The following is a 15,193-nucleotide window of genomic DNA, read 5'->3' as shown; positions in this document are numbered from 1 at the left end:
TCTAAATTAAAGCTGTATCTGTGATTTTTCTCTTGCTCCTTTAATTAAAAGACTTAAAAGTGTCAGTAAGTTAATCTATTTTTCTTCAATATGAACAATTATGAAATTTAGTATAAATGACATCCTACTGTGACTGACCTATGCACAGAGATGTGCCATGAGCATGAAACACTTTTGAGGGGTAAATATCACCCTCCAGGACATGGTTTTGTGCACACTGAGCAAACAATGATAGTGGAATTGACCAAGTGATTTATAACATATCTGCTCCTGTCACTTGTTTTGCAGCTACCACCTTTTATGTTTCCATCTTCTGAGATAAGCCCTGAATCTAATGTTTTATACTGATGTGGCACTCATTGTATTAAAAATTTAAAAGAATAATCCTTAGCTCACAGACTGTCATAGCACTTGGACATTCAGCTTCATGGGTTTTTGTCTGGAAATAAGAACCTGCTACTATTGTCTTGTTCTAAACAGAATGCTGTGTGTTCAGGCACTACAGCCATTTATGAGTGCAAGTTTAAAATTCACTTCATGCTTATTCTACAATACTGTATTTACAGTTCATTTGAAAAAAAGTACAGGATCAATATCCACAGTTCACTGGAAAAATGCACTAAAATTATCTTTTCAGACTTCCTGTCTTAACTGGTAAAAAGGGCAAAAAGAACTTTCTTCCCTGTATGACAGATAATGTGGATGCATTTCTATATATAGAATTAGATAATAACTATTATATATATTATTTTATTTATAATAATTATTAAATATAAACTATTTAATATATGTATTTGAAAGGTTCGAGTTTCTTTTTTAAAAAACAATCCTAACAGCTGTGTTTCTCCCAGCTGTATCTATCTTTTGCTCAGTGAAAAGCATTTCTAAGTCTTGGTTTTAATTTGGAATGACTAAAAGCTGCAAGAGAATTTACCTGCATGAAGCTGTGACACTCTGTTACAAATGTTCCTTTGGTGATCTGCTTAAATTTATCACAAATGTCAGGGAAATTCGTGGCTTCCAAAATAAAAGCCTGGTTTTGCTTAATCAATGTTAAGGCCACACGGAAGATGATTTTTGACCCTTCATAGAATAAACAATCCCATATTCGGAGCACAGTCTGCAGTAAAGGAGAGAATTCAGATTAACCTTGGTTTCCAGTAAGCAAATATTACTAAAACAGTACAAATTAAATAACCAGGGGTATAGCAAGAGAACTTTATGTTACCAGTTACCTCCACTGGAAGAATGTCAATGAACAGGCATATAAACCAGCGTGACACCACTAGGGTCCACATGACTCCATGTCTTTCCATCAGCTCTGCCACAGCCGGAACTTTCATTTTCACAAGTTCTCCAAGGACTTCCTGATCAGTTTTCAGGCCCAGCATTGCAGGACTGTAATAATCTTGGATAGAAGAAATCAAAACTCAGGAATCTGTGCACATGATCTTTTCATGAAATTGAAGAGAATGTCCTCTGCAGCTGAATGTATAAAGGCACGCAGAGCCTAGGAATCCTGAGGTGAAGTAAATTAACCCACAGCACAAAGATCTCTGCACTGTGGCTGTAGAGTGCTGCTCTTTCAGCCAAGCTGATCTCTCTACACAAACACTTCATTCATGCCTACTGAAGTATCTTCTTTCTCTCTGATGTTTTTTGGCAGTGCATTCTTCCTTCCCAAGGAAGGATCTTTTAGGTGGTTTTTGACTGCTAGCTTAAACTACAAAAGTGTTACTAATACTTAAACAGTTCAGTATAACCACCACCTCCTTCCTGTGTGGGGGGCTGCACAACTCCCAGTCCACATAACATCCAGAGAGTAACAAAAAACCCAAACCACCACAATAACCTGTAGCTTTTAGACCAGGTCCAGTCAAACTAGAAATGCAAATTCCCCAGAGCATCAGCTGTGCAGGGGTGCTGGAGGCCAGATACTCCACATCTTCCTAGGTGTGATGTAGCCATTAAGATAGGAGTTTTTGTCTCCTTTCTCTGAGCCAAGAAAATCCCACTTTTCATAGAATAATTCTGAAAGGAAGTGAATGACAGATCCCTCAGGCAACGTCTCTTCCTACTTAATTTACCTGCAAGACAGGGACTGAAATAAGACCTACATTCCTGCACTTGTAGTCACTGCAGTAACTGGTAAATTCACAATTAAGAACAGAGCACTCTCTAGCTGTCAGGCCACAGCCTGTTTGTCAGGGTAAGCATTTTCATTACCAAGGTGCAGGCGGAATAACAAGCATCTCAGCTCTACAAACGAGTAGCTTTGGGTATATTTAAGGGAAGAAAAAGATGTTGTTTCAATTCCTAAGTATTCAAATGCCCCAGTATGACACAAGAACTACACAGATTTTTAATAAATTAGTATTTTGGGTTTGTATGTTGCGAGAAACATTAAGCTGGACTTGGCCACTCCAGTCCTGGGAAGCAACTTTTGACAGTTCACAAGCACTTTGCTCACAGACCTATGTTATTAACTTCTGTTTATGGAAAGAAACCAGTGGTAACACAAGCACCTTTCTATGCCTTTCTTTCCTTCACTGATTCTGGAAAGCTGCAATTCAGGTTTCTCTGTCTTAACTGGTTACTGCCAATGTCCCCAGACACACAGCATAGGCCAATGGTTCATATAAAGGTGAAGGAATCAGAGTGAAGTCTATTTGCCTGAAATAATTCTAATAAAACCTCCCAGTGCCACAGCTAAGTTTAAAAATACTTCCAAAGTATGAAGTATATTTATAGCCACTTACATTTCTGTACTTTCACAAGAACAGTTTAATATTACACTTTTTCCTGTACCAAAGGTTTTCCTGAACAGACTTCCCACCCCTTGAGCTCTTTGCTCTACATTTGCTCTGTCCAAACTCTAGAACATCTACAGGAGTTTTTAACAGTACTACAGAGCATCACATTCAATCTTTAGGAACCTAGCTTTCTGTCTGGGATGTAAAACTCCTCTAGAGTCACTGCCACTCATACATTCTTTAACCATCTGCCTTTCAATCGCTTGTAGGGAAAGCTCCAACAGCTCAAACACAAGTAATCCCATGGAAAAGTGTACTGAAAACACACCATGACCTCAGAGCCAACACAAAACCCTCTCTTTCTGCATATGTTGTATTAGTGCAGTGCTCATTTTTGAACTGGAATGCAGTAACAGTAACCTTATTTAGCTGAGTACATATTTTTTAAAATGCTGCTTTAATGCAAGTGAATTCTAATCACATCTCAAATAACAAGTAAGAGAACAAGCCCTTTCGCATCCTTCCTCCTCTCATACATCCACAAACCATTTTTTTCCTCTTTATTTGTGCTCCTGAAACCTGTGAGTACTGAAAACTTCAAGTTACCAGTGGCAAATGTCCTCAGGAGGAAGGACAGCAGCCCACTTGCTCTGCTGCAATCATCTGATATGCTGAAACCAACAGCAGCTGCTATTTTTAATCTGCACAGCAAAGTAAATGTCAAGATCTCAGGAACACAACTGGACATGTACCCAGATCTTTGAGAGCTGGAAAGCAAAAAGTTAGCAGACAGGGAGCGTGGATACATCACTCCACAAATTACTGAAGCAGCCAGGAAGCTTTGGTGTAAATTAAACTTTCATTCAAGTTTGTTAGATTGTACTGCTGGAGAGGGAGAAAAAAGGAACTATTCATCTATCTGGGGCAGCCCCCTGCTGTTCTGGTGGAGCAGGAGCAGCTCCCATGTGCCCTGGTGCACAGCACTGCAATGTTCCGCCCAGGGCCGCTGCAGAACCAGTGGGAGCAGTGATTAACAATTTATGCCAAAGCCAGTAACTGAGTAGCAGGGGTTTTCAGGGTTATTAGGTGCCAGTTCATAACAGACGTTAGGTTAAAATAATCTGCACTCAAGACATACATGTAATTATAGTTCATGTACGTATTAATTATAATGATTACACATAATATGCAATTACAATTTTCTATTTATTTTTCCTGTATATATACTTTTATACATAAATGTATATATATAAAATTAGCTCCTCAAATTAGGAAAGCCACATTTCCAAATTCTTCAGAGACATTCCTGGAGGACCTCATATTTGTGCAAAACTTACCCACAGATCACTTACAAGGAACACCTTTCACAGTCCAGTCTGGTTTCACTAGGGAAAATGATTTTGTAACTTGGTTTGGTGCCTAAGTGCTTGGTAACATTTAACCTACATGGCTCTTCTATTCCCTTCTTATTTACTAGGGATTCCCAGTCATTAAGCCTTCTGGAAATGTCCCCTCAGCAAAAATCCTGTAGTGCTCCCTTGCTGCAAATGCTTCACTGTGTGCCCTACTTTGTTAATATTTTATAATTGGCTGCTCTGCCCAGAAGTCAAAATATCCTTGTTTATAACCAAGTCTACACAAGCCTACCTCTCCCCCACATCACAAAGCTGTTTTGCAGAAAATACAGCACAGGCAATTATTTTTACTCATTTATCAGTGAAACACATTAAGTTTATATTCCTTACATATCTTATCTCTTAAAATTTGTTCGCATTTTTTAGATTTGCATGATCCACATTTAGTTAGCAGCCTAATTATTTTTCCCCTCTCAATAATATGGCAAAATACTGAGCAGTTGATGACCCAGAACAAACCTGAGTCAGTAACTGCTCCCAATTCGCCACTTACTAATTTAAAAAATAGGCTAATTATATTGTTGGTATCTGTTGATCTAGGTGGCTTATAGGAATGTCCTCTGATAAAATAGCATTCCCCTGAAAAAAACACATAGCCAGGTTGTTTCCTTTTTTTCTTCAAATGGTCAAATGGAAGTGATAATTTTTAGGTGATCACACACTACATTATTTTTCATCACATTTTCTGGAAGGCAACAAATGAAATATTGCATTATAAATTATTACTGTATTATTAATTTATTACTAAATCCAGAAGAATATCTAGATGAAAATCAAGTTTCTCAGTATGTAATTTGGCATTTTCAAGTGCTTCTGTAAAGTGATCAAAGACTTTCTGTACTTTCCTCTCAGCTTTCCCTTTGCTACTTATCCCTGTGCTTTGCCCAATCTGTTGTTCCCAATACCTGCTTATGGATTTTGGATGCCTTGCCAAGTTTAGGAGTGCCCGAGAGTGTAACAGAGGGCAATGTGGGCACACATGGAATTCATCCTGTTCAGTGCTCCTTCCTCATCAAAATCCTGACCCTGAACAGCAGTGTAGCCCTGTGGCTCTGTTGGGATCACCAACTGCTTCTTCTTGGAGTCAAGCAGGAAACGGGAAAAGCCAGCTCCACCAGCTGCCAGCCACTTTACTGCTACTGTACAACACAGGTGACAACACAAAGGAACTTTTTCCCTTGTTCAAAGGGCTTTTTGTTAAAAACACTGCATTGCCTGTGGCATGCAGTCACTGAGCTGGAAACCTGTCCTGGCACAGACACTCCTAACTGCATTTCATTGTCTCCCTGTCACAATAGTTAGCACCTCTGGATCTTACCATAATGTCCAGGACTAAGACATAACTGGCTGCTTGTGCTCCAGAACAGTAATAAGATTTGTAGGAAATAAGGATAAAGCTTGTAGGGACTCTATGACCTTGTTCTCTATTATAAATAGATTAAGAGGTTCCAAAAATAAAAGTTTAAGAAGCAATACTCTTATAGTCTTAAATTATCTCTAGGAGTCAAGAGATATAGAAGTTAAAAAAAAATCCTTCCAGTCTATTGTGTATATGTCAGGTTAAAGATACATATTCCTAGTGGAACTAAATTTGTAAGTGTTACAAAAATACCCAAAACAAGACTTCAGCTCTGCTGCTTATCTTCCAGCATTTCTATTATTTCAAGAGCCTACACAGCCCAACCTGGAACAGAATGATTTGCCTTGGAGATCCAAATCAACTGGAAAGTTAAAAACTGGCTGGTTTAACTCTTCTCACAGTCTACACATTGCAAAGTATTTTATTCACAAGAATATGTTTATAAATGTCCATGAGAACTGGGGTGGGTGGTTGTGTGTGAGATGATGATAATGTTCTCTCTTTCTCCCATAGTAGCAGAAATAGTTAATTTTTATACCACCAAGCACCATTCAAAAACATCTCCTTGCTGGAGATACCATGTGCTACCAGACCTCACTGGAATCCAGGAGGGAAATAGAGCAAGCCTAAGGGCTGGCACGAAAATTCAGAGGTTTCCATGAACAGAATTTCATGAAAAGCACTCAGTTCTACATTTCCTATGTTTTGAGTCAGACCCAAAACAGATTCCATCTTGTGCATTTGTAGGGGAAAAATACAAACACTTAAAACATACCAGCTTTTGTGTCTTTCTAAGTGTCTGCATCATAAGCCTTACATGAAAAGCTGAACAACCTACATTTGGGAAGAAATCAGAAAGCCACAACAGGAAAAGGAGGAAACCCAAGACTACTGCCAATTCTTTTTGCAGTATCAGGCCAGAGTGACCTCTGCAGGTGTCCTGGCCAGAGTGATATCCTGCAGATATGTGGTTAAATGGCAAGCTAAAACCTCTTAACTACATTATTTTTAAAACACAAGTTCCTAATTTTCCAGGGAACATAAAAAAAAAATCTAACAAACCAAGCAACAGGCTCAAGCTATATTTTATCTTTCCCTTCGAACTAAACTGACTGAACTTCTGTCCTGGGGTACTGAACTCACACCACAACCAGCATTAGCTGTATCATTCACAATTGAATATTGGCTTTAAAAAAATATAAGGAAATCAAATTTATTTTGAATGGTTGAACTGTCTTTAAAAAATGGGAATGCAAGCATTTTATAGATCCTTATGGGTTGGCATTAAGATTACACAGATTGTATATCTAGATATAAATTGAATATAGATAAGATATAAGACATCTTGTATAAGATATTTAATATATCTTGAGAAATGACTTACTATTAACACCTTTCCAGCAGCACAAAAAGGCAGTGTTTGTTTCTACATAATGCCATCTGCCTCTATTCATCTTTTGCTTCTAGTCCCAAACTTGGAAAATAGATCCCAGGGAACTGAAAGAGCCTTTGGTTTCCCATTTGCATTTCACAGAGCACAGTGGGATTCTGAGCAGATGTAGTAGCTACCTGCCATTTGGAAACTGAAGAAGGATGCTTGTTAATTAGAAAGACAATGAAAAGGCAGGCAAAGATGTCATCCTTCCAGACATTACAGAAGACAGAGATGAAACACAAAGAAACAAAGCCTTCATGTGTAACCCCCCAGAGAAACAAACTGAAGTTGGCAGCATGTTTGGAAAACACAAATGCAACTTTCAGACAGAGAATTAAATTGGCTAATTTAATTATTTATTTATGTACCAGCTCTATTATGTGTTGCTCAATAGAGACATTTGCATCATTTAAAACTAGTCCAGCCTAAAGTTACAGACACCAAACCAGTCCCATATAGCTGAGATGTAACTGAGCAAAATACTGTTGGCCAGCTCTCCTCTCTTCCCTCTGTCCCCTCTTTGTATCCGCTGCCGTTGGAATGGCTATGTTTGCTGATAGCAGCTTTTTCACAGTATCACCGAGCTGACAGGCACCAACAGACACAGTACACACAAAATATTCCCCACTTGGTTTCCAAATAGCCTGGCCTGACTCCAGTTACTGCACCCTGTGAATTGTGCCTGTGTGAAGAGTTGCATGTTTGGAGAAGTATGCAGCTTATGGGGCTGACCCAGGAGCCAAGGCTTTTAACTCACAAAACCCTTTGACAGACTTTTATCACCGGTGTCCTCAAACCGAGAGGAAATTCAAGAACAAGCATTGAAAACTACAACTGCTTATCATGCCTGTTGAGGAAACAAACTTAAAAAAAAAAGCTTACAACTGTATAATGAGCCTTAATGACTGATGACTTCAGCTGAATAAGGATTCCTGGATCTGTGTTTTTAACTCCTCCAAGGAATTTGGAAGAATAGGTATTTTATCCGTGTACCACACTGACACCTGAGCACAAAACACAGCAGTGATATCCTCTCATGCTTAAGAAGAACCCCAGTGTTCATCAGCTCCTCACAAGAAAGCTACAGGCACACCATGGGGGCCACTAGGCACATTACTTGAGACTGAGACAGAAGCACCTTACAACAGAGAGCTGGACCAACACATACGGTTCTAGTGCAACTAAGGTTACATATTCTAAGCATCTCTCAAACTAAACACTCACTCTTGTACACTGAGGTAGACAAAAGTTACTACTGTACATGGTTTTCTTCATTTAATTTCTTTTACTCCCAAAGCACATCTCCTTACACCAAGAGATTGTTGCCACCTATGCTGCATGTGCATTATATTTTGAAACAGTATCAAAGCTTGCTGTCAGTGCATCTTTCTACTATGATATATTTTTAAAAAAAACCCAACACTAAGCGAGTTGAACTTTTGAAAAAATAAATTTTGCAGTATCTCAAGTTGCAAATACAATAAATCCAGAGTAGGCACATCTTAGCTCAAAAAAGCCAAATCAATCCTTGGATACATTCTCTACTGAACAGAGAATATATCATCTCTGATTATGACATTAACAAAACTGAGGTTAGAAAACCGTACCCAGCTCTGATATTCACAATTCAGGCAGAAAATTGAAGAACTGGAGAAGACATGAAAGAAAAGGTCATATTTAGAAAAACTGAGTTCTGCAAGGAACCTCTGTATTTGCATTTATGCAAGAAAAATTATTAGTAAATTTAACAACTTCATAGAGAAAATACACCAGGCATTGTAGGCTTTTCAATATAATAGGAGAAAGTCTTTTAAAAAAGCAATACCTGCAAGTTAGGACAACTCAAATTTCAATTAAAAAATATAGCAAGTGTTTTTAATAAGACTGATTTACAGTGTGAATACACTACTAGCAATGGTGGCAGGGTTACTCTTTCAAACCAAGTCTGGCATCTCTCAGATATCCTGACCTGGCCATGAACATTTCCAAGGACGGGGCACCCACAACTTCTCTTGGCAGCCTGTTCCACTGCCTTTCTATCCTCTGAGTAAAAAATTTCCTCCTGACATCTAATCTTAAGTGTTCCCTATTTTAATATAAAACCATTCCCCCTTGGCCTATCACTATCTGCTCCTGCAAGAAGTTGCTCTCCACCTTTTTTTTAAATTTCTCTTCAAGTACTGAAGGGCCACAATGGGAAGAATTAGTACTATTTCCTCACCTGGCTTTTTGCGTGGAAAGTTAGATTTCCGGTTACATTTCCAGTTTTATGAATCTTGGTACTTAATACAGGTAACTTCAAGCACATTAATACATTTTCTGGAGATTCACAAGTTAAAATACAAAACTGTATACTATATATGGATCTGCTTTGAGCACGTATAACCATCATACATTTGTCAGCTGATATGTTATGCTTCTTACTGTCAAAGTGACATATTCAGGAAGGCTCATTTATTAAAATTGTAACTGAACACACAGAGCCCTGGCTGACCATCAGAAAGTAACAAAAATCAAAAAAAGCTGCTGTGACTTTGCTGCATTAACACAGCAGGTATAACAGCACAATCCCTTTAACATGGAGATGGGTCTGTCAAAAGTATCATTTCAATACCACATGCACATGAGTGCTTTCACAACTCAAGCCATTAGATTAAAATAAAATAAATATTAAAAAAGAAAACAGAACTTCCCTCCATCATGGCTACTCTAATAAAATATAAAGCATGAATTAAGTAAGCCTTGTGCTGCATACTAAGGCTTGGCCACTAATAGGTTCTTCCATGTCACAAAAAACCCAGAACCTCTTCTCCCAAACCTATACTTCTGTGTTTATGCCGCTCTACCTACCTTCCTCCTTTTCATGCAGCCATGGAATTCTACCTTTGATCAGTCCTAGCTGAATTAAGATTTAATTTGACAAGTTATTTTGCTGATGGCTTTTGAAAGGGATGAAACTTTGTTTTACTGGGTAGAAAACAAGCAAATAGCACTGTCTGCACAGACAGCCAAAGGCTGCAGTCCCACATAGAGTAGTGCCATAGATGGCCTACTGAAGATACTTTAATTTCAAAAGAATCAAATTACATCAATGAAGGCTTGCTTGTCAGAATGAAGGCAGCATTCTTGACTTCACCTTGGTGGAATAGGTCCTGCTTCCAGTGTAAATACAGTAGTGTAAAGACACATGTCAAGGAACACAATATTCTTTGGCGTTTTTAAACACTGGGGTGCTTTTGTTGCATGTTTCCTCACAAAAGTAAGGCTGACAGCATGGATATTGTCACGTACAGCAAACTTCTGTTTCATACAAAAGTGTAAGAGTTCCACCCAGCCACCTAAAACACACTTACTAAATGAGATTGTTCTTTTACTGATGAGGTTTGAGACTGGGTGGGAGGGAGATATGATACAGAAAGTAAATAAATTATTTCAAATGTATAAATACCTGTGTAATTTAAAAGAAAATAACCCTATCAGTTGCTTATTTCCTGTTTGCTCAAGTCTCACAAATCCCCTAGCAGTTCATATTTGTAAGTACTGAGGATTTCAGGCTCATGATGGTTTCTAAATACAGGCACATGACTCCATCATTCCACCTTCAGCTTAAAGGACACTGCATGCTTAATTCCTAGGTATATTCAACTGACCTCTAATGCTCAGACATTAATGCTTTCATTGTGGCTGGGGGTTAATAGTAGAACATGATGGAGTCCTGTATTTCAGAAGTCTTAATTATTCAGCTGACCAGCAAAATGCTCCGGTCACTAAGTACCAGATCTGATGCTGGAGGCCAGAGGGGCACATCACTGTGGCTTCAAATGCAGTCACAGAGGAACTCAACGGATGAGTGAGAATCCTGCCAACTCACAGATCTGTAGCTGAGAGCTGCCAGAGGAAGAAGATAAAGAAGCAGCCCAGAACTGATCAATCTGCTGAAATTTTCTGGGTTGATGGTACTATAAAAAAAAAACAGCTGTCAAAAAAAAACTTTGCAAACATGGTGTCATGCTTGTCACACATAGCCTTGAAAGGAGCTTTCCACACCAAAAGGACATTCGTGAGGTGCTCAGGTCTTCTCTCTGAAAGGAAATGCTTTTCATCACAACAGTCCCCATCTTAGGCTGCAAACTCAGCTCAGTTTAGGTCTAGCAGTGTTTTCTATCTGCACAGCTAAATAAAAACACTTCCTGTGAAGAGGTGCACTCCCTTTGGAGATGCAGATCTGAAAAGATGGAGCTGCCAAGCCAGTTCTGCTTCCAGAGGTTCCCTGGCAATACCCAATTAGGGTATTTAAATAAATTCAGCCACAAGAACAAAATAAATACAAGCTCAACCGCAATTAAAAGCAAACAGTCTACCCAGAAATACTTTACAGCTTAGTACGGCCTTCTGCATTTCCCAAGTGGTCCTTCCCGTCAAACCTGGAAGTCTGTATGATGGGACTCAAAAGATTGTTGTAACATGAATCACTCAAAAGAGGAGGCTATTCAAGAGTTTAATATGTAGCTATGATGCCATTCACTTCAAATATTCATGTCTCTTACCGTGCCTACTCTCTTGTGCAACCTGCGAGTCTCTGGCTGATACAAGTGCAAGTCAGAGAGCTGAACAAACATGGGAGATATCTTATCTCAGCATGCAGCCACTTGCCTTAACCAGCAGTCACTAAACTACACACCAATAATGTAGTGTGTGATCACCTAAAAAGAGTGGCACCTTGCTTTGCACCTTGTGCACTTGCAGCTAATATCAGTTACTTCAGTGCAGTCTACTAATTTGGTGACCGTTTAATCATTCAAAACTCTGCTCTTTTTATTTTTTATAAACAACCAGGCAGTACACATGGGCAAAAAATTTTAGAAGAACCTGCTAAAAAGTAATGAGACTGAAGGAAGATTGCTAGACTGATTCTTGAAGAATCCTACACCTAATTTAGGATTTTTATTAAGAATATTGGAGCAAAATAAAAAGATTGTATTTGTTGACAACACTAAACTAAGAGATGCTATACACAAAGTACAACGAAGTAACAGTGGAAAGACTGGTGTAAGAGACATGATGACATTTAAAATAACAAGAATATGCAGATAAAGTTCAGCAAAAAGGTGTTATGAAGTCCTAAATGCTGTGGAAAAAACATCTGTTGACAATGAGAGAGAAGGAACAGCACATGCATTATGATGGAGATCACAAATCAAAACCAGAGTGCCACTAGGGAAAAAAGCCAAGGGAAATCCTACAGCTTTTCTCTCTTAAGCGAAACATTTTCCACTGCGAAAAGAGCCACTGCACAAGGCACTAGCTGATTCTCCACCAGAAAATAAAAGTGTGCCATTGTGATCAGGTTTACAAAAATAAAAATTTAAAAAAATCAAGCATACAGAATAATTATTAGGCTAAAACAGGAACAGAGAAAAGTTTCATACAAGAGAAGAGTTTGACTGAAGGAGCATAGCCATACAAAAAAACCTCCAAAATTAATTGACTGCATCCTACAAATACATGAAAAGTAAGCACAAAAGAGAGGGAGACTTTTCTCACCCTCAAGAGTTGGCACTGACAACAGAATAAAAGGATATTAAATTGGCCATGAACGGGGTAGTGCAGAACTCATGAGACATCTCTCAACCACAGTAGTACTCTACTACTAGTTTTCAGTAAGAGTAACTCCAGTATAATGGTCCAATAGTTTTGCTAGAACATACATTGATATACACAATTGCTTCCAGACTGAGAACACTGAAGGTGGGAGAGGGGATTATTCTTCTATATATAAGCATAAATGTCATGCTAAAGTGAGACCAAATTGTTGAGTTTTTCTTCTCATACTCTCACCATTTAATTACAAATATGTAAAATATTACAAGTATACCCCTTTACTTACATACTGAGGTGCCACAGTTAAAAGGTCCTACCTACCCAATGCGTTCTAAATCAATCTCCCCACTCTTTCCTTAAAAGCACAAAAAAATCCCCAAAATTTCTCAAAGAGGATCAGAGTGGTGAACAGAATAGAACAGAAACATCAGAGCTATGCTGTGTACAAACTGCAGGCACATCACTCTAAGCTTGTATTGAATCTATACTGCTTCTTGTGAGCAATGTTGTCTGCTGCAGCCATCTGTCTGAATGGGAATTAAAAAAACTTGGTAACACCAAAACTTCAGTTAAGTAATTCTCTTCCCCCTTGCTGTGTTTAAATGATAATCCCTCCAAATCCCTGGCTGAGCAGCTGACAGACAACAGGCAGAAATGCACAGGCTTGCCCTCAGCAGAAGCAGGAACTTTCTGGCCTCACCCAGCTGTACTCAGCAGTGTTGGACAAATCAAAGTTCAGCCAAATGAAAGGCATGTACACAACTCGTCTTACCAATCAACCAAAGCCTAATTTACTGACTGGCTCTCTCTCCCAGCTGCATTATCTCCATTTGGATGTAACAAAACAATTCAGCCAGAAAACCTTTACTGATGGAGCCCCATTTTCTGTCACTTCCCCAGAATGTTCCCATCTGTCACACTGTACATTTTCCAATCAATGCCATTGATCTGTGGCTGGCTTAGTTGATCTGCTGACCAAGAAAGCCACTGTCAGCATCACGGTTCTGGAGCGGCTGTTTAATTTAATTAAATGTGTGTGGGCAGGGGAGGAAGCACCCACAGAGACATGGCAAAGAGCAGAGAATGGATTTCTAAATTGTCCTAAAGCACCACTGATTTAACTGGCAGTGACAGAACACACTCAGAAACGAGGACATGACCTGGAGGCATATTTGGTGCAATGACAGGGGGAAAACATGTATATTATAATGCAAACAAAACAAGAAAACCAAAGCAGCAACCAAACTAATGGAAAAATGTTGGCTAATCAAACTGTTGGGATCCAACAAAACTGATTCCTAGCCTTCCCTCTGAAAACCTGGAAAACATTCAAGATCTAAGATCTTGAGAGGTGTTTTTCTGATTCCCTAACAAATAATTATAGGGCTTAAAACTGAAATGTGCAATACCTTGCACTGTTAACAGAAAGGCAGTAATTATTTACTTGAGTGAGTTGCTTTATGAATATGGTCTGTCTGAGTCTTTCTCTCACATATGCAGACAAAGTATTTCACTGAAATTATGCCAATTATTTTATCTGTTATGCCTTGAGTCTCATAAATATTCAAATCAAACTATATGGAGAGTGGTGGGAATAAAAGGGATAAAAACATTCTTTAAAATCTGGGGGGGGGGGGGGGGGGGAAGAGCATCAGCAATAAGTTTTCTGTCAATAAAGCCTTGAATTATTCAATAAAAATATTCATACTATATAGAAGATTCATATTGCCTAGTTGGACCCAGGCTAAAGTCAGTAACAACAATCTTGTTACAGAAAAGTAAAAATATACCTATAACTTGAGTAAATATGCACCTACTTTATACACAGTAATTGCATTTCATGTTGTGAAATTTCTTCTCATCACCAATGCTACCTGCCTAAGATAAAGTCAACAGCTAGGAGGGAAAAATAAGAACAACTTTTGCCAAAAGTATCAGTAAAGTGTAGAAGGATATTAAAAATGAAGGTTTACCAACAAACATAAAATTCTGACTCTACCTTCTTTGCCTCAAAAAAAAGTGTGTAAGACTATTGAAAGGATTAACAGCAAGAGTTTCCACACATCTCTTCACAGTAATCCTGCCTTTTACAGAGTGCCTTATCCCTGACACAGTCATGTCAAAGCACACAAATACCCATGCAAGGCAGTGGCAGGTCCCAGGACAGACAGTTGCCCTGTCTCTTACCTGTTTGCACAGCTTAGAACTCTCAAGGCTGAACAAAAGCAACAGTCAGTTGATTTCTTTAGACTATTTTTACAGCTTGAAAGTAAACTTCAAGGCTGCATAATGTTAAATATTTGCAGACTGACTGAACAACTCATAGCATTCCCTGCCTGTCTCTACTCTTTCAGTCTGGAAACAAAGTCCAACCACTGTTTCTACACAAGAAAAATCCAAGTTCCTACATGGTGTATTCAATGTAAAATAATTTCTTACATTCATCCAAAAACATAAAAAGAATCTTTCAGCTATTCTTTATTTCTCAAGGTCTTTCCTTTCTATTCACTAGGGAACCAATTTTTTTTTTTCTTTGCTTAATCTTAAACATGAACAGACAGAAGGAAAAGTGAAAGTTTCAATCAACCTTGACCAGTACCTAGTTGACAGTGTAATACTGAGTTCCACC

At 38.6% G+C, this 15,193-nt stretch overlaps 1 protein-coding gene across 3 annotated transcripts in view; it reads right to left on the bottom strand.

The window, feature by feature from the left end:
- GRTP1 (growth hormone regulated TBC protein 1) overlaps positions 1-15,193 on the bottom strand; it is a 34,622-nt gene that overhangs the window by 1,662 nt on the left and 17,767 nt on the right. For all 3 annotated transcript variants that reach the window (XM_004174720.5, XM_072933366.1, XM_072933361.1), the window contains 2 exons: positions 1,236-1,408; positions 935-1,120 (listed from right to left, as the gene is read on the bottom strand). In XM_004174720.5, coding sequence (XP_004174768.1) covers positions 935-1,120; positions 1,236-1,408 — 359 coding nt within the window. The remainder of the gene's footprint in view (positions 1-934; positions 1,121-1,235; positions 1,409-15,193) is intronic.

This window comes from Taeniopygia guttata, chromosome 1, assembly GCF_048771995.1.
Source record: "Taeniopygia guttata chromosome 1, bTaeGut7.mat, whole genome shotgun sequence".
Classification (NCBI taxonomy): Eukaryota; Metazoa; Chordata; class Aves; order Passeriformes; family Estrildidae; genus Taeniopygia; species Taeniopygia guttata.
The sequence above is the reverse complement of the archived record's forward strand: the minus strand, read 5'-3'. Positions and strand labels throughout refer to the sequence as shown.